The sequence below is a fragment of the Colletotrichum tamarilloi genome (assembly GCF_030869305.1).
Source record: "Colletotrichum tamarilloi strain Tom-12 chromosome Unknown Scaffold_18.1, whole genome shotgun sequence".
In the NCBI taxonomy this organism is placed as follows: Eukaryota; Fungi; Ascomycota; class Sordariomycetes; order Glomerellales; family Glomerellaceae; genus Colletotrichum; species Colletotrichum tamarilloi.
In genome coordinates, this window is record NW_026849401.1 from 1 (window position 1) to 18939 (window position 18939).

Genomic DNA, 18939 nt, shown 5'->3' on the forward strand with positions numbered 1-18939 from the left:
CGATCCCAATACGAAGTTCGCGAACATTAGGGATATCCATCGGGCTCAAATCGAAGCGGGTGAAAAGGAGGTTATCACGGCTGAATCCAGCGACTCTGAATGCCCTAGTGAGGCTGGCAGCTGTATTGTAGTGGGTGTGGTTGAGGATCAATAGTTAATAGTAATGAGGAGGTTGGGTTGTGATCCCATCGTTTTTGTGGTGCCAGAAACAGGGGGGTGCCAGGAAGTGGGTATGTTGACTTACCATCATATCAAGGAATTACGAACAATCCGATGGGGGAAGTAACCCCTGTTGCACTATGCAAGGCTCTCAGACGAGGTCATATTGGGCTATCCTCTTCCATGTTCGCGGCGTTGTTAGGCAGCGTTCTATCGATTGTCGTCTCCAATTTGTGGGCTGAAAAGCTGTTCACCACGAATATCAACTTCAATACTCAGCTCAAAAATACTTGGAACCTGGACTGGAGTGATAGTGCTGTCAACGATGGCGGTGCAGCGACGCTTCTGAATGATGTGCGGCTGAACAAGACAGAAAGCCCGGACTCATCGACATGGAATGATCTAGTGTTTCCATCGTTCGACTCCGTAAGCTCACCCGATGATGAGCACCATATTTTGAAATTAGGTGGCTCGAATCAGAAGTTCAACTTCAGTATCGAGGTGCCTTCACTGAGACCAAGACTCTTCTGTCACCCAGCTACAGTTAGAGATAGGGGAGAATCCACCACAGGAGGCGCAGTGTCGACAACGATAACCGCTATTGACTTACTTCCGGAGACCTGTCGGGTAGGAGATGACAGTCAAGTTAGGAATGTGTCATTCAAAGCCACAGGAGATAAAACAGACGGGCTGGTGGGCTTATTCTTTGATCTCGATATTGGAGTTCTTGTCAGTAAACAATGCTCCCCCTGCAAAACGAGTCCAGACTCGGCTCGTCCATATAATCCGATGGGCTGCCCATCGATCGGGATATTCTTCGCAGAACGCCCTTTCGTATGTGCGCAGGTTGTTCAGCAGGTTCAGGTTGGGATGAAATTCACGTCCCTCATCGGGCCAAAAGGCGAAATCATCTTTCAAAGAAGTAGCCTCACATCCACACCGACTCCTAATGAGTCAACTGCAAAGAACCTCACCCGCGATGATTCCGAGCTAGATCTTTTCCCCTACCGTATCCAACCTCACTTCGATAAAAATGTTACGAACTCGATTTCGGATGACCCGGCCGATCCATTTTTCAGATACATACTTTCTGGAACCACAGGGGTCAGCAGGGACGATTTGACCAAGAATCCTGATCAACTGATCGATGTCGTAAACGGCCTCTACACCAAGTTCATGGTTCAGGTAATGGATTCGAGCATCTTTCGAACGCCTATCGTCGCTTCAACTCAGACGAAGGAGCAAAACGAAAAACAAAGTGTAAACGGTACGATCTCACGAGAAGAATCTCGCCTGATAATGAACTATACGCCGAAACTCATTCTTCAGATCTTGCTTGGTGCCATGATGATCCTTGGACTGACGGCCTACATCATGGTCGATCTCAAAGGCACTCTTCCTCGAAGCCCTCATTCAATAGCAAGCAGCATGGCCTTATTCGCAGGGAGTGAATTGTGTGCGAATCACATTCCCGAAGACGCTGAATGGATGAATAAGCAGCAACTCGACCGAATATTTCAGGGATACACATTCGCCTTGGGGTGGTGGAGTCGCAGTGCGACCGAGGCAGATTCTCACAGCATTGATAGCTTGTTGGATGCTCCAGTTGTGGATGAGAGGTTCGGGATTGACGTTGGAACGCCAGAGAGGTTGGGTTTTGAAGCTAAGGGAAACAGAGGTGGCAGACTATGGGGCAAATGGAGTGCGCTCTAGCCGATACTTCTCATTAAAAGTACATACACTCGACTTGGTGGCCTCTACCCGATTCCTAGAGACCGCGGTATACCTAACCTTCCCACACAAAATCTTGCTCAATACCAGGAATCAGTGGTCGAAGAGCCATACCGTAGTCGCCGGCGTTGGGCGTCCTAAGAAGAGTGTGAATGTGAAACTTTGCGGGTTCCTTGTTTGTCAAGAAGACTCCTGAGTGGTGATCAAACTCCACGAGGATAACCGGGCTCTGGATGCGGTAGTAAAAGGGATCTTGGTCACCGAAGCCGCCAATCCAACTAAAGTACGTCTCCTGGAAGAAAGACTTGATATGGTTGACCCGGATCTCCCTGGACTTCTGAGGAAGATAGATGAGATATTGCTCCAGGATACCAAGAACCAGCTGCTGCTGCTCGGCTGTCATGTCCGACACCAAAATGCCCTCATACGGCACAATTCGGTTATCTCGGTAGGCGCCGCAGAGATGTCGCTGGTCGTCGTGATTCCACCGTCCTTTCGGCATTGCGGGGTCTTTGAGGAGTTTGTAGGTCTGCGCCTTTTGCTGCAAGTTTGCTGGGAGTGACTGCATAAGCTGCAAGCCTAGCCGTTCTTCGGTCTCAAGGATACGAGTGCCCTTGTATGGGCCATCATCAATCAGGTTCGGCTCTGCCCCAGTGAACCACGGCGATGCTACAATCTGACCCTGATACAGGAAAATGTTCAGGCACAGATGGTGACCGTAAAATGAGAAGCCCCATGGCCTCGTCGCCGAGGGCAGTCCGAAGAGGACAAAGTTGTAAGAGAATTCGTTGCAAATGGTGGGTGTCTGTACCAATTCGCCCAAAAAGCCGTTTACGCGCATGGCACCGAGCGCCTTCGCGTACCCCTCAGGGGATAGCGTCGTCTCGAGGACTTTCAGGATGCTGTCGCGGATTTGCGGATTTAACTCATCCAGCCGTAAACCCTTGTCGCTGAGGAGAAACTCGGGGTTCGACCATGATCGCCATTCCGGGGAATCGATATGGTATGAGAGGGTTGTCTTCTGCTTGTCGTCTAGCTGTGACAGAACCGCGTTTGTAGCATCGACGATTTGCTGAATCGGCACGCCCTCGTCGGCGATTTTGAATAAGTCCCGTTTGACCGTGCCTAAATCCGGGTCAATTATGGTTTCTTGGCGGGAAAGTTAGTGGTTTTGGGTGTCACGGCAGATCTCACCATCTGTTGTGATGCCGGTGTATGGCTCTTTGAAAAGGCTACGCCAATGAAGGTACAGGGCATGTAGCCACGGCGGGTTGCCGCTCTCTTTGAACACCTTGGCATATTCGTGAGCATCCTGATTGCGCATCATCGTGAAGCGAGGAATGCTGATGTCTGGAAGGTGCTGACGGTACTCGGCGCCATGAGGCGCCTGTTCCTGTGCTCCAGACATGTTCTGCTGGTGTTCTCCCACTAATGATATCTGTGAATCTCGCGGTGTAATCGTTGCAGCGATGGCTGTGAGTCTTCTGGCAGCTTGAGAGCTTCTCTGGTCGGTATCCCTCATGAAAAGTGTCTGGATGTATGTGTTGTCAAAGCTGGACTGCTTATACGCGACAGCGTGACAGGGAAAGCAAGTAATAATAGCTCCGACCGACAACGGATAGCTCTTGTCACAAGACGTCCACTCTGATCAGCCCATTTCTAAACAAACCGTCATCAAGTACCGGCGAATCCACAAAGCCACGACGTCGGCGATGGTCGGCGCATGTGCCGCCGACAGCGACCCCTCATTTCTCGGCCCCTCCATCCCACATCGCCATCATCCCTCATCCTCGCAACTCCCCCACAATTCCCCCAGCTGCGCCTTTGAGTTGCCCGGCTTTTCCGCAGGCGTCAATGTGTCAGCCGGCCATTGACCAATCACGGTGGATGGACTTACGATTAGCACGACGCGGCGTCAAGATCTAGGAGCGAACTCTCGAACTTCCCGGACCTCCGAGCCGACCACCCCCAACCATCGGCAATTGTGCGGGGGAGAACCCCAGCAGGGTTAGCGGGCTTTCTCCAGTCGGATTTCACGATGCGGGAACGGCCCTTACTTCTACCCTCCTGCTGGTGAATATCATCCGAACTGCCACTCCAAGTCTGACTTGAGCTTCGAATCTTACGATACCACTGCACATCTGACTTTGAGGAACGCACCAGACAACACATACACCATGGCTTCACAAACACAAACGCCCTTCACCCGTAAGTTTTTCATCTCGCACGAATGGATGTTAACACTAGAACGCCGCCGCTGACAAACTCAAGGCTTCGTGCGGTTTGTCCCCCGCTCTGATTCCAACAAGATCCTCATTGGTGAGCCTGAATCAGAGTCTGTTGATGTTGGTCTCGCTGTGCGCAAGGGCGAGGAAGTGAAGGTTGTGGTGTGGTCCGGATCCAGCGTCATCAAGCCGGGTTCCAAGACCGAGGAGCGGGCCGTCATTGACCGCGTCCTCTCACCCGTCTCTGCCGAGGAGGTCGGAACGATCCGATGCATCGGCTTGAACGTGAGTAGCCAATGATGTTTCTCTACTACTCTGGCCAGAGACATGAAGCTAACCACAAACAGTATGTCCAACACGCAAAGGAGACTGGTCTGGCACTGCCTACGGTCCCGACTGTGTTCCTGTAAGATCGCCCGGGTCGGTGTAAACCGCTGGAGAATCAGTGCTAACTCATTGTACAGGAAGCCAAGCACTGCACTAGGAGACCCATGGCCCGCGCCTACGGTACTTCCTTTGCTTACCCAGGCTGACGACTGCGGCGACTACGAGTCTGAGCTCGCCGTCGTGTTGGGCAAAACCGCTAAGAACGTCTCCGAGGCCAACGCTCTGGACTATGTCTTGGGTTATACTGCCTGCAACGACGTCTCTTCCCGGACGTACCAACTGAACCAGTCGCAATGGTGCTTCGCTAAGGGATTCGATGGATCCTGTCCATTGGGTGGGTTATCCTAGGGTATTTGTGAAGACGGGATCATGAAACTAACAAGATGTTTTCCAACAGGCCCTACCTTGGTTTCCAAGGATCTCATTCCTGACCCAACCAAGCTGAAGATGCGTGGCTTGAAGAACGGCGAAGTTCTCCAGGACTCTCCCATTGAGTAAGTTCACTTGCTCTCATAACCTTTCATCAATACTGACAGGCCTTGCAGCGACCTCATCTTCAGCATCCCCAAGCTCATCAGCTTCCTGTCTCAAAGCACAACCCTACCCGCTGGAACAGTAATCATTACCGGAACTCCTGCTGGAGTTGGCCTGGGCCGGACACCAAAGGTCACCCTGAAGGACGCTGACGAGTTCCACGTTGAGATTCTTCCCCATATCGGCACGTTGGTCAACACCTTCCAGAATGAGGTTGGACAGTAGATGCGAGAGCACATGTAGGACAAGGCGATATGAAATGAATTGAGGTGCACGAAGACTTGGCGAAATCATTGAGTGAAAGGACACAATTGATGAGCTGCTCATCTGGATTAGACTAAATGATACATGAATTCCCAACATGAATGTCTTGCAAGATTCCAAGCTCCTATCGTTGATGGCACTTCACGCCCCCTGAATCCCGGATGACTATGTGCATTGTTTGTTCCTATCCCACGCCATGACGATTCATATTTCCATGGGATGGTTTGCATTTTCCTCGCCTCCCTTAAAAAAAGTTGCATCACCTGGTACTCAGTCAAACAGTCCTTTCTTAGATTTACGATGAACTATCCAAAGCTAGATGCACAACATCACTCACCCAGAAGGTTTACTGCGATTGATACCCGATCAAGGTAGTGGATATAGCATTTCTCAAGGTTTCTATTAGATGATTTTATTCATTCAATTCATTCTATCTTCAATGTGGTGGATGAACTAGCTCTCGAGCAGTTGAGGAACCTTCTCGAGGAGGTGCTCAACAATAGCATCTGGCCCCCTCTCAACCTGCAGCCCATGAGGGATCGCGTGGGTCTTAATGTTCGGGACAATTGACCTCGCAGTAGCCTGGATCTGCTCTGCCTCATCCGCTGTCCACATTGATGCACAGAACTGCGCAGGTTGATTAGTTGAAGAAGCTTCGGTTGGCTGGGGTCACTCATACCAGGACGTCTGGCTTGTGCTCTTTCACCTTGCCCTCGACCTCGGCGATTGCTGTCGATACCGTCAGCTTACAGAGTTTGCATTATGGATGAATTATTTAACTTACTCTCGCAGTTGGCGACATAGTCAATCGTGTACTGATCCTTGAGCGCCTCAGTCATGCGGCCGATAAGCCTCTTCGCACGCTCAGGTGCGGTGTTGACTGTGACAAGCTTGAAAGGACCCTTGGGCGCCATGATGCGGGGTTGTTGTGAGAATGAGGGGTGATGGAACAAGGCAAGTGATGACGTTGAAGATTGTGATGGTTGATCGCAACGGCTTGTTGTGAGATGATTGAGCAAGGAGTATAGTTTTGACTGTCTTCCGGTAGAATGAGCCGCGTAAGTACGTGCGTGATGTTGGTCCACGATGATGTGCCGCACCTTTCTCCCGATGGCCGCTGACAACTCCCATATATCCGGCAGATAGCGGCTTGAGCTCCGCCGAAGTCGCACCCGAAAGTCAACCCACAAAATGGTCTGGAAGCTGACTGTTCCATCGCTTCTGTGCCAGAGTTGGAGACAGTTTGGTTCTCATGCCGGCTTTGCCGATTTCGCCTCCATCTGCCCAGTCCCACCAATCTAAAGCCTTTTTGGGTTATTCTCCCGTGACCTTTACCTTCGTCGTCGAACTGGCGCTGTTGGGGACACAACTTTGGCGGATAACCCGTGGATCCTCGGATATCCCGAGACTTCTGTCCACCTGTGACCACCGCCTTCAGCCACTGGCGTCCACCTAATTACTAGCAATTAGTTGTTCCCCATGGGACGCATCCCGTGCTTCCGGCTTGTGTGGGGGATCTCCGGGGATTGCATTAGGGACTTGCCGGCGCCCCTATGTCCGCGAAAGTAAAGAACATGGGTTGAACTGCTGAACCCAGCTGCAACCACCTCTTGAAGATTTGAGGATTTGAGGGTAAGGGATTCCTGCCATCGCGACGTGTTTTTCCAGATCTTGGTTCTGCATATTTACCGACCTGCAGCTCATCGCCAAGCAATTTTGAAATGTTCCGTTGGCTCAACTCTTGGTTTTCGCCCAGGGCAAACGCATCTTCACCCAACAGCAACGGAAACATGGCGGTGAGTTCTCATTCCATGAAGACGGGTTTTCCACGCGTCAATGCTGACGATGAATATGAAGGTCACAGCGCATATCAGATCACCAGTCCAACTGGAAATTATTGTTGTCGGCGCCGGGCTGAGTGGTTTAGCCACCGCAGTGGCAGCCGCTTTGTCGGGACACAAGGTCATCGTGTTTGAGTCCGCGAAGGAGCTCCTCGAGGTGAGCCCCATCTCAAAGTTCGAGGGCCCCAAATGAGGTTTATTGACATTATTCCCCAGGTCGGTGCGGGCCTGCAAGTAACGCCCAACTCCACGCGCATTCTCCAGAAATGGGGTCTGCCAGACAGACTGTGGAAATCGGCATCTGAGCCGACGGATCTGGTGGTGCATCGCTACTCTGGAAAAGTGCTCGCGTTGGAGGAGAACTTCAACAAGAATATTCGCGCAAAGTATCAAGCACCATTCATCGACTTGCACCGCGTCGACCTGCAGCTGTCACTTTATGAGCGCGCCAAGGAACTCGGCGTTACATTTAACCTCGGCGAGAAGGTCGAGAACATCGACTTCGACATTCCTGAGCTTACGACGCAGTCTGGAATCAAGGCCAAGGCAGATCTCATCGTCGCCGCCGATGGACTCTGGTCGCGGTCGCGTGCGTGCTACCTGAAGAAGGACGACCCTCCCCTGGCAACGGGTGACCTTGCCTACCGTGTGGTTCTCAACCTCGATGAGGTCACGGATCCGGAGCTGAGAGAGTGGATTCAGAAGCCTCAGGTCCACTTCTGGGTCGGTCCCGGTGCTCACTGCGTTGGGTACTCGATGAGAGCGGAGAAGATGTACAACCTGGTGTTGCTTACACCCGATGATCTTCCCAAGGGTGTGAGCCGTCAAGCAGGATCAATCGAAGAGATGCAAAGCCGGTTTGATGAGTGGGATCCGATATTGAAGAAATTCCTCAGCTCGGTTGACAGTGTTGAGAAGTGGAAGCTGATGCATAGTAAGTTTTCGTGTTCAGACCCATCATCGTATGAGCTAAAATGTTTCCAGGGGAGGAGATGACTTCTTGGGTCAACGAGAAGTCAAACTTTGTGTTTGTGTGAGTACCTTTTTCAAATATGAGATGTCGACCCTCACTGACGCTTGCCAAGCGGTGATGCATGCCACCCCATGCTACCTTACCTCGCACAGGGTGCCAACTCAGCTGTGGAGGATGGTGCTGTCCTCGGACTGCTCCTTGGTCACATCAAGTCTAAGTCGCAGCTTCCTGCAGCATTAAAATCATACGAGAAGTTGCGCAAGGCTCGTGGCGAATCTATCGTCAGGGAAACATTCAAGCAGGTGAGTTTCTCTCGTTAGATCTCCGGGCATCCATCGTACGACAGTCTCTGACATTCTCTAGCGCCACGATTTCCATATGAATGACGGCCCTGAGCAAGAGGCCAGAGATCAAATCTTCTTGTCACAACTTGGAAAGGAGCTGAAGGGCGCGTTCCCTAGCAGGTGGACGTGCCCTGAGGTGCAGCCCTGGCTGTACGGGTACGATGCGTACAAGGAGGTCGAAGAAGCGATGAAGAGCGACCCCTTCGACAAACCCCACGCCAACTTGTGAGCAACCAAGCTTTCAATTGAGTCAGGGAATTTGGGCATTTCGGCGTACTGGTGATAATATTACGGGCTTTGGAGCATGCCTCGGTAATCGGCATATTGTGTATACCTAACTCTTTGTTCCGCAGCGATAGCATCACGTCCTTTACTTCCATTTTCTCCCTGCCTGGACCCGCTGTAGAGTTAAGGATCACTATGAAATCTTAGCGCTGATCGTGCTAAGACCCCCCCGCCACCACTAACAATACCCAAGCCAAGCCCTGTAGCTCCCGCAAGGCCCTCTGAACGAACTTTGCCATGATGCCAAATATTTTTGACTTGATGTTTGCAAATTGACATGGTGTTACATTTTGATACGTGGAAATCTTCACGTTCCTGATGTCACGAAGCCTATGGCAAGGGAGCTTATATATGCAGCAAGTGCGTATTCAACTTGGCAACATAAGAAAAATTAGATACATATTCAAATGACTAATTATTCTATGGGATAGTTATAACTCTTAATTAGTCGAGATAAGCATGGATCATTGAGGTATCAAAGACCTCTCATGAAGCCGCGCTTTCTAATGGGTGGTTTCTGCCCTTCAGGCTTTTTATACTCCTTCTCACCATCCTCAGTCTCAACCACATATCGACCCTTTTCCTTTTCCGCCTTTCTCTTGTCGTGCTCCGTCTTCCATCGCATGAAGTAGCAACAGAATGGGAAGAGCACAGTGTTGACTGCTGTCCAGGCGAAAAGCACGCCAAAGTTTAATCCGATCCTGGAGTGCAAGTCGAAGAGCAACTGGCGACTGCCCTCAACAACCTGGTGGAGTGGCCAAGCATAGCCCCAGTGGTAGAATCCGGGTGCTAGGTCGATGGCATAGAAGGATGTCGAAACATTCGATATGACCCAAAAAATGAGCCACAGAGCCGTCCATGGCTGCCCAATAATCATTGCGACGTTTTCGCAGGCGAGGCCTAGAGCGGACATGCCAACAAAGTTGAGCATCCAGTAGACTGGGAAGGTGCCGCGGCCATAAGCTGTAGCTCCAAATGTAGGGGCTGGCTCCGTTGGTGAAGCTGGGGGCGCGCTGAACGGTATCTGGAAGGCGAGAGATATTAAGCTATAGCTGAGGGAGATGATGAAGTAGGCGACGATCGTAGCCAGCCATCTCCAGATGATGAGCTGCCAGAAGTGTAAAGGTGGATGACCCTGCGGTTGTACGTATTTCTACGTAGGGTAGATTAGCAGCTGTATATCAACAGGATGCGATGACTATGCCAACTTACTGAGTGAATTGGCAAGAAGAAAGAGAAAGAGAAGAATGCCATGATGATCAAGTAAATTAGACCAATGCTCACTGCAGGTGTAGCAGTAGCAGGCTGGAAGGGGCGTAGATCAATCATCAGTGGCGCAATGCCGGGGTTGACAGCAGAAGATGCTCTCGCGAGGTTATCTCGACTCAAGGACGTGTTGGACATAACAGTCTGACCCCATTGCTTTCCAAATTGTTGCGTAAATTGCTCCGTAAATTGGGTGATGTAAGGTGAAATGTCGCTCTGGTACGTTGTCGAATCTCTCGCGGTTTGTATAATGATCTGCACTGAGCCTGAGGGGTCGTAGTTTGCATCTCCAGTCGCAACGGCCTCTTGGAGAGCTGCTGTAGCATTGGGGTGAATTATCACAGCCGCCCAACTATCCCAGTCGTACACGGCCATTCTCACTGCTGTAGGATCGTTGTTGAAATATGAAGGCGGTAAGATAGTCCATCCCAGTGACGGGCCTGGCTTGTCCAGTGACTTCTGCGCGGTCTGTACGACTGCTGGCCCAACAATTGGCTGTACTGATTCGTACGGAGAAAACTGTCCATCAAAGTCGACGACATGGACGATGATTGATCTCAGGTTGTCCTCGGTACGGAAGAGAACAGCCCAGTACATTGATAAGACTGCGAGGATGAAAAGAAAGAGGATGCTGATCGTCTGAAACCATAACCGAATGACATGGGCGCGAACCTTTTTCATTGATGGGTGCCAGAATCCAACAGAGTGGTGAGGTTTTTGGTGACGATGGTGCACGCCGTTTTCCTCGTTGTCTTGGCCATCGTTCTTGGAGTGATCGACTTCGGTACGGGCCGGTGAGGTTGGTGACTGAGACCTAGCCATTGTTCCTGGGTTGGGCGAATTGACTTCCTTTCTGCAGACTGAGAAGGATTTCCCCCGATTGACGGTCAGATTGCTTCAGTGGCTTGAATCACACTCAATCAAAAATACCGAAACAACTGCTGGAATACGCCTCTGCCGCTGTCAGTGTCTTGGCTTTATGTACATCCCATCGAATTTGGCAATTCCACGTCAAATCCTCCAGCGTGCAAGTCGATGATGCGTGGTGCAAAAGATCCAGTGAGACGACCAAGTCCCTGTTAACAATTTCGCTGGGATTGCTACGCCGTACAGCCATTCGATTGGTTAAACACGTACTTGTCGCGACGAGGTACATTGGGCTTTCGACCCAGCTTCGAGATGACATCAGAGGTCACGGAGTTGCGCTAGAAAAGACACTACCCCTGTCCAAGGTCAGTCTGCAATCTGTGTAAGTAAGCAGGCGGGCGTCTCGGCCTTCGTGCTTTTTATCTAGCGTCGGCGGCTCCTCGATCTTATGTTAGCTTGAGAATCATGATGCATCTCTCGATTAGGTTGCGGAACCTCGATCCCAGCTTTGATGAAGAAGCCGATGCAATGTCAAGACCAACCAAGGCATGTCGCAGTAGATTCTGCTAACACATGACCCGGGACCCCACGTCAACAGAGAAAAGAATTTGAAGTGATATCACGGCGTTCTGACTGTCTGATTAGTACCTGTCAGGGCCAGCCGTGTATTTGAAATACTTAGCTGAGACATATGTTTCTATTGTGCACCAGCAACTTCAAAACTATCAGACCAGTGCATCTAAAGTGGTTTGACTCTTTTCCATCGTAATCTTCCAGACCTTCGCAAATCGTGAAGAGTTCAGCTCAGCCGTGACTTTTCCCAATTTTCCCTCTCCTTCCAGGCGGCTTTCCGCTAGCGGACCAGCAACGATGAATGATGATGATTGTGGAATGGTTGGAGTTTCTCCGGCGGCCACGTCCATCAGAAGACACGCGTTATGCGGACCTGGAGCCTTGAACTTGAAGAACAAACAGAAGCCGTTTTCAGTTTCTGCGTTCTGAACATGTAGATAAGGGACCTCTTCTTTGCCGCTAGTTTCAACGTCGTAAGACAGCATGATGGAGTGGCTCCAGGGGCCACTACTGGCCCAACGATCCGCCGGGGATGCCTTCACGTCGTAGTACCCATGATCCAGTTCTTGTGGCAACTCCACGACGATATGCTGCGCATCAGAATCTTTGCCCCACAGCGATTCCATATCTTCCGGATCTTCAGCCCTGACGAGGATGGTCTCAAGTCTTGCCTGCTTAACCCAATTATCTGGAACTGAGACAAAGCCAAGCTTGTGACTGCACCTGTAGAATGGCTCAAGATCGTTTTTTCTCTCGAGATAGAGCCCTATCTGACGGCCCGCTTTGTTACAGTTGAGTATAGCTATCGTGCTCGTTGGAGAGAAAGTGAAGGAGATTCCTGCAGCGGAACCAATCTGCTCATTGTTATCTCCGGGGATGAATGAGAAGCCATATTTCGAGCTGCTCGGGTCTAGTATCGGCATCTCGATCTGGATGCCTCTATTTGTGAACGAATACGGTGCCACGCGATGGTCGGCATCGATCCTGGTGACGCTGCCAGACTGATCAAAACAAGAGGGGGACTTGGCGAGAAACCCAGTGTTGCGAGACGGCCTGTCTGAATGTCCAGGCAACAACCAGGCAAATATTGACTGGTCATCCGTTCGCCTCATGATCTCTTCCTGAAGTCTGATGAACGCCATTTCACCTTCGCCGTATAGTAGAGGCATGCTAACCCCGAACAACCCAAGCAGACAATACGCCTGATCTTCGACTCTGGTAGTCTTTCTCTTCGCAGCCCAGGACATTCTCTGGGCGATGCTGTATCGACCTAGGATTCCATATTCGAAGAACTTGTGGTCGATACCGGTAATCTTCCCCAGAGGTTCTCGCATCTGGTCTCGTGTACCAATTTCGTACCAGTCATCTGAGTAGAATACGACGGTAGAAGGTGCAATGAGCTCCTGAAGCGTCCAGCCACGCGTGAACCACCGACTATTCATGAAGCTCTTAGAGTAGCCACCGAGAACATCAACATCTTCCTGGGTGACGTCTTCAAGGTATGCATAACAGACACGAGAGTTTTGATACCAGACCCACATGGAATTGATGGCCTCCGTCAACTCAGATGAGCTTGTCTTGTCGATGCAACAAGTGTCGATCCACTGCGAAGTCAATTAATGGGAACCTTGCTATTGTTGCGGGAGCTCAGGGTCAGGGACACTGGGCTGCCAGGCTCAACTTACTATGTAGTCGAACCCATCCGACGATGCCTGATTACAAGCCCCATCCAGTTTCGTATAACCTTCAAGACTAGACGCGTTTCCGGCGAGCAGGTCCTGAAGTGTGACTTCTTCAGAGCCCCAAGTATGAGACAGGATAGCATATGGAATGCGAGAGTGGGTGAAAACGCGCAGTTCCTTCGTTCGTGTGTTCAGAAGCCGCATCGTATCTGTAAGGATTGGTTTCAAGCCAATAGGAGCCTACCGTAAACATCAACTTGGGGCGTTCTGAAGCTGAACAGGACTGGTCAAACTAAATGCGGGGGAATATGCAACTAAATGAAGAACCAGATGCGTTTTCTCAATCAGGACGATAAATCTCACCTGCATAATCTATCACGTGTAACTACTGCAGCAAGTAGGCTAGCTACATGCACTTGTGCACGCCTTCGGGTTTTTGGTACCATCGGGAAGGCACCACAACGGTCCACTTGAAGGGCACAACTTTGTGCTGGATGGGTCGAGTTTGGATTGAACACTCAGCCGCTAAACTACCTCGATTGATTACCCTATGACATGTAGCGGAATGACGGGTGCCTGTAACCAAGTTGACTCTGTTCAGCTTCTGTCCGTCCATCCAGGCGGTGATCTCTCTTTCCAGCAGCTCTTGCTTTATTCTCATATAAGCAATAGAATATGCCGAACACCGCCAACAGAACTGTTAGACTTTGGCCCACAAGATTGATAGTGTGTCCAGTGAAGTACTTCGGGGCGTCTTTGAACGTGTAGGTCCACCTATCGTGAACGTCAGCGAAAGTGCAGGCATTGCTTGATTAGAGCCAGAGACTGATGTGTGTTGTCATAGCCGTTTGACAGGTTCTTAGAGACATCTACTTACGTCGCAACGATTCCGCCCATGGTGCCGATTGAAACAACATAGGCACTGGTGACTGCGCGTACGGAAGGGCCTGCTGAGTCTATTATCGAGTGCGTCAGTTTTTTTCACCTTCTTTGGGTCGACCGAAGGTCATAGACTTACTGTTCATCGCCCAACTCACTGCAACGATGTTAGCAAAAGAATCAGACTGCAACGAAAGGAGTTGACTCACAAAATCCTGGACCACCTGGGAAAGCACCTGCTGTGACAAAAAATACCTGGGATCATTAGTGAATGTACGAAGGAGGCAGACAAAAGGACAGAGAGCTCTTACGCCCATATATCTGATGTTAGCCTCGGTCGCAAATCGCAAAATGGCGAAACCGATAACAGCAATCATCGAAAACACGGCAAGGTATATACCGCGTTGACGTGTTCGGTCGCTGAACCACGCGATGATGATGGCTGTGATAGCAGCCACAACGTACGGCGGTACAGAGTACAGCTGCGCTCGCGTCGCAGTCCAGCCCAAGTCGGCAAGAATGGTCGGCATGAATACCGAAATTCCCTGAACAGTGATGTTGATCAGGAAAAAGCCGAAGGCGCATGTATAGTTATGGATGCAAAACACGGCTCGCTTCACGTCGGAAAGAGTGACTTTCTGATCAACATCGGCCTTGTGCTGGCGCTGCAGACGCTCTGCCGCAATTGCTCGTTGTCTTTCGTCAAGGAAGTAAGCGGTGGCGGGACTTGTGGGCATCCAGAGAGGTGCGAAGCCTCCGAAGAGCATTGTGACGAATCCCTCGAAGAAGAATATGTTCCTCCATGTATGGATAGGTGCACTGTCGAACCCCCATTCCGGAATGCGAGAGAGACCAGTGGCAAGCAGGCCACCGAATGCGCCAGCTAATGACGCTGCTGAAATGAAGATTCCCAGCCGGAACAAGAGTTCTTCTCTCTTGTAGAAGCTGCTCAGAAAGAAGGAGAACCCTGGCATGGCACCGCCTTCGAAGATTCCCAGGAAGGCGCGGGCAACGATGAGTCCTTCATATGAGCGTACGAAAGCCGTGCAGAGTGAGACTAAACCAAACCCAACGACAAGGAATGGCAGGTAGAATCGTGGGCCGACGCGTTTAAGAATAATGTTGCTCGGTACTTCGACTAGAAGGTAGATGATGTAGAATATTGACAGGGCCCAGTTGAACCGGTATCCTTCAAGGTTGATATCCTTGGCCATGCCCTGGATCCTGGCATTTCCGATATTCGCTCGATCCAAAAACTACCCCGAAGATAGGCAAGTCAGTGGCGGTGCGACAGCCAGCTAATTTTTGACGGGAGGAGAAAATCACATACGCAGAGAAGGTACAAGGTCGTCACCAGTGGGACAGTGTGCCAGTCGAGCTTACGCTTGATGACCTGTTCCTCCTCTTCCGTCCACTCCAACTGTACGGGTTCGTCCGCATACTGGATAGACTCGGACTTGACATCGACCGTCGTCGGCTCGTTATACTCTGTTTTAGACATTGTCAATCGTTAAGGCCTGGCTCTGTCACGAATACTGAGAATTACTCCTGCGCCAGCAAACAGAGAGGGGTAGGGAAGCTTACGTTTCTTATCAAACTCGATTGGTATCTCGTCTATTGTGGAGAGCACCATCTTGACAGCTGGGCCGAGACGATGCTCGGAATCCTTTGAACGCGACCTTCCGAAAATACTACGTTGACGGCTGGAAAATTTGCCTAGCAGCTTGTGGATGCGACGTTGAAAACGGCCAAGCCCATTTAGTGTAGCTTCAATGAGGGGTCAAGGTAGTGACCGGCCCCTATTATTATCTATCCAAAGCCACTAAGGAGCGGGAAGCAAGTTTGAATAGCTGGCACGGACAGTTTATCACCTTCAGACTTTCTTCGGCAGATGTCTTCTGCATTAAAGCCCAGCCCTGTCCCGGGTGGCCTTCGTCCAATGACCCTGACCCAGGTGCCCGTCAAGGGTGGCACGTTCGGCCCAAGAATGCGGGGTACGGGAGGAAGAACACTTGGATTTCTTGGGATTTTAGTCTTTTCCCACAGTTCAACACAGATTGAGTCGCATTGAGGTGGGCGGCCGTGGAACTGAGGGTTGGCATTTCGCTGGGGTTTGTGCTGAATATGGTTTGGAGTCTGCCACGCCCGCCCAGTGGGACCGCTTTCCCAACCTTGGGTCTACACTAACTTCACTCGACCATCTGAATTTCGAGGCAAAAGGCCTTTCCCCACGTCGCAAGCCGGAAAGGAAATCTGGTTACCCTTTGCGAGTTGGTATGTTACCTGTTACAGTCTATGTTTTCATCAAACGCTTGGGACAGTTGGTTTTCATCCGGACTCTTCGGAACCGAGTTGCTGACAACGGGTTTCACTACTTTGACGTCAAAGCCGTTACAGGATGACAGAGCACAATGATGAAGTCAGGTTATTGAAGTATGTCGTGTAACTGCAGGCTGCTTCTAGGCATGCAAGCATGAGCGCCAGAATTCCGAGAGGGGTGATTACGAATACCACCTAGATCATGGTTGCCAGCATATCCACGCCGCACTCACGCAGCTCCGATGCCACCTTCAACTCTAACTTCGATAGCGAATCAGAACCAAAGACCCCCAGGATCACCAATGATTATGTACAGACGGTGTACACTATGGCGTTCATGTGATCTCATACTTATTTGTTGCCAAGGCGAACGAGAGGCGACCTGGGTGGTGGAATGGGGTCGTCAGATGTTTTCGCACGGCCAATAATTAGTGTTCCGCGAGGGATGCTTCGAGTGAAACGCGTCCCGAGAGAGTCAATCCTATCATCGGTTCCATAATCGGATACAGCTGCATGGTCAAAATCAACGGCTATCACTTGCATCTAAACGTAAGTTCAGCGAAGGGTCCTGAAGATGACCCATGGGCTTGTGGTCGCGTAAGGAGTTATGCCATAATCCGCCTTGCTATGCTATGACACGTCTTCACTACGACACCCGCGTTTGCTACGTCTCTTGTATTGAGAGTTTTGCAGTCACAGCGTTACTCAAGTGTGCCATCTTGCAGCACATTGTTACATGCCATGTTCCAAGAGCTATCAACTATTTAGTCAACTCGCGACACCCTCACAAAGCCCGAAGAAATCCCCTTTTCCGTCTTGGCGGCTCAACTCCCGGTTGCTTGGGAATTTGCTTCTCGAAATCATACCTGTGCAAGTGAAAGTGTGGAAGTTTTGTCTCCTTTCGACGTATCTCTTTTTCATCTTTCCACCTCAAGATGTAACATGCGGGGACGAACAAAATCGTGTTAACCGACACCCACGCAATCAAAACGCCAAAGTTGAGGCCAACGCGCGATTGCAAGTCGAACAAAATCTGTCGGCTGCCTTCAATCACATGATGATAAGGCCATGCATACGCCCACCGGTAAAACCCTGGGGCAATATCGGGAGGCCAGAATCCGGTCAACGTGTTCGTGAGAGTCCAAAACGTTAACCACAAACCAACCCATCGAGGGCCGATAATCATGGCCATGTTCTCACAGGCCATTCCGAGTGCTGCCATGCCGAAGAAGTTCAACAGCCAGAAGACGATGAACGAGGCTTTCCCATAAGCGTTCGGATTCTTAGCGACCTCCACTGCCGAAGCTGGCGGATTGGATAAGGGAACTTGGAAGACAAGCGATATCAAACAGTAGACCAGCGATAAGAAGAAGTAGGCTGCCATGAGTGATAAATATCTGCGTATGACGTAGTGCCAGTAGTGCACGGGAGGATGACCCTCAGGCACAATGCATTTCTACATACCAACCTCGTTATCAGTTTTGTATCAAAGCATCAGAAGCTCGGACTTACCATGTCGTCTGCAAGGTAGTAGGTGAAACCGAGATGGGCGATAAGAAAGCTTAACCCAAAGGTAACTGCCGGGATTGCCGCAGGCGGCCGAACGGCCGCAGATCTAACATCAAAGGTGACACCCCGGGGTTGACGGCACTCGCGGCCTGCCGAAGAGTCTCCTTTGTCAGGGAGTCATTGGCCATTACCATGCCGCCCCATGTTTTGCCGAATGTTTCTGTCAAACTTGACGTGAAGGACGTGAGGCTTGGCAAGATGTAGCTATATGTCATAAATGAATCTCGGCCAGACATGGTGATGATTTGAATTGCGCCTGTTGGATCGTAGGAAGAGTTTCCGATCGAGACTGCCTCTTGCAATAAAGCTGTTGCGTTTGGATTTATGATGATTGCTGACCAGGCCTTGAAGTGATAGACCGCTTCGCGAACCTTCATGGGGTCGAATTCGAACTCGTTTGCATCGCGTATTTGATATCCGATTGATGGTATGGGGCTCCACAGCGTCTCGTTCGCCAATTTTGTGACCGTCGGACCTACTAAAGGCGTGATACCGTTGTAGAGAGTAGATTTGCCATCAAAATCGACAACAAAACAGAGGAGAGAGGTGAGGTTTTCCTCGATGCGAAACACAATGCCCCAATAAAGGCAGAGGATGAGGAACATCGAGAAACAGATGATGAAAGCTGAAGATGGTGAGCTGTGGCTGCAAGTGAGCGCGTAGAGCGCGGATGAGACTTACTGTTTCTGCACCACATCATAGAGATATGCTTTCGTAACTAAGCAAGCACAAGGTAAATTCCATTAGGCACTGTGAAGGTTTTCGAGGCTGAGCCTATGTTGGGCTGCACTTACTGCTGCCAACCCTGGGTCCCACCAGCTGACTGATTGCGATGGAAGGTTTTCGTGCTCAGGTAAGCGACTTTTCATCCAATTCCCGACAAGGTCTGCCCTTTGAGTATCGAGGCTATTCAGCACGCTGTTTGACTGGTCGTCTCGGGAGGCTTGCGCTGCGGCGCCGGGTTCTCGGTGACCGCCGTTGTCGACGTCGGTATCTATGTGCATTTCAGACGTTGCACAGTTGCGGTAGCCTGTAGGTAGA

At 50.7% G+C, this 18939-nt stretch overlaps 8 protein-coding genes across 8 annotated transcripts; 3 read left to right on the top strand and 5 right to left on the bottom strand.

The window, feature by feature from the left end:
- Positions 1-342: 342 nt before the first annotated feature.
- On the top strand, positions 343-1872 carry CTAM01_06403 (uncharacterized protein; the record flags this gene model as incomplete). Its single annotated transcript, XM_060522430.1, has 2 exons — positions 343-513; positions 778-1872. The coding sequence occupies 2 exons, from the start codon at positions 343-345 to the stop codon at positions 1870-1872; spliced, it is 1266 nt and encodes a 421-aa protein (XP_060382689.1).
- Positions 1873-1945: 73 nt separating this feature from the next.
- On the bottom strand, positions 1946-3412 carry CTAM01_06404 (uncharacterized protein; the record flags this gene model as incomplete). Its single annotated transcript, XM_060522431.1, has 2 exons — positions 1946-3039; positions 3085-3412. 2 exons carry the CDS (start codon positions 3410-3412, stop codon positions 1946-1948), a joined length of 1422 nt encoding a protein of 473 aa, XP_060382690.1.
- A 655-nt stretch (positions 3413-4067) lies between these two features.
- Positions 4068-5261, top strand: CTAM01_06405 (fumarylacetoacetate hydrolase; the record flags this gene model as incomplete). The annotated part of the gene is made up of 6 exons (XM_060522432.1): positions 4068-4098; positions 4162-4400; positions 4463-4521; positions 4580-4836; positions 4900-4996; positions 5048-5261. 6 exons carry the CDS (start codon positions 4068-4070, stop codon positions 5259-5261), a joined length of 897 nt encoding a protein of 298 aa, XP_060382691.1.
- A 492-nt stretch (positions 5262-5753) lies between these two features.
- Positions 5754-6214, bottom strand: CTAM01_06406 (uncharacterized protein; the record flags this gene model as incomplete). Its single annotated transcript, XM_060522433.1, has 3 exons — positions 5754-5927; positions 5980-6029; positions 6085-6214. 3 exons carry the CDS (start codon positions 6212-6214, stop codon positions 5754-5756), a joined length of 354 nt encoding a protein of 117 aa, XP_060382692.1.
- An 807-nt stretch (positions 6215-7021) lies between these two features.
- Positions 7022-8687, top strand: CTAM01_06407 (FAD binding domain-containing protein; the record flags this gene model as incomplete). Its single annotated transcript, XM_060522434.1, has 6 exons — positions 7022-7096; positions 7158-7298; positions 7358-8075; positions 8126-8174; positions 8227-8416; positions 8478-8687. The coding sequence occupies 6 exons, from the start codon at positions 7022-7024 to the stop codon at positions 8685-8687; spliced, it is 1383 nt and encodes a 460-aa protein (XP_060382693.1).
- A 531-nt stretch (positions 8688-9218) lies between these two features.
- Positions 9219-10831, bottom strand: CTAM01_06408 (MNNG and nitrosoguanidine resistance protein; the record flags this gene model as incomplete). The annotated part of the gene is made up of 2 exons (XM_060522435.1): positions 9219-9896; positions 9956-10831. The coding sequence occupies 2 exons, from the start codon at positions 10829-10831 to the stop codon at positions 9219-9221; spliced, it is 1554 nt and encodes a 517-aa protein (XP_060382694.1).
- A 770-nt stretch (positions 10832-11601) lies between these two features.
- Positions 11602-15643, bottom strand: CTAM01_06409 (major facilitator superfamily transporter; the record flags this gene model as incomplete). Its single annotated transcript, XM_060522436.1, has 9 exons — positions 11602-13053; positions 13135-13371; positions 13848-13905; positions 14009-14087; positions 14150-14167; positions 14220-14265; positions 14322-15266; positions 15341-15498; positions 15595-15643. The coding sequence occupies 9 exons, from the start codon at positions 15641-15643 to the stop codon at positions 11602-11604; spliced, it is 3042 nt and encodes a 1013-aa protein (XP_060382695.1).
- Positions 15644-17891: 2248 nt separating this feature from the next.
- On the bottom strand, positions 17892-18902 carry CTAM01_06410 (MNNG and nitrosoguanidine resistance protein; the record flags this gene model as incomplete). The annotated part of the gene is made up of 3 exons (XM_060522437.1): positions 17892-18523; positions 18580-18616; positions 18693-18902. The coding sequence occupies 3 exons, from the start codon at positions 18900-18902 to the stop codon at positions 17892-17894; spliced, it is 879 nt and encodes a 292-aa protein (XP_060382696.1).
- Positions 18903-18939: the final 37 nt, after the last annotated feature.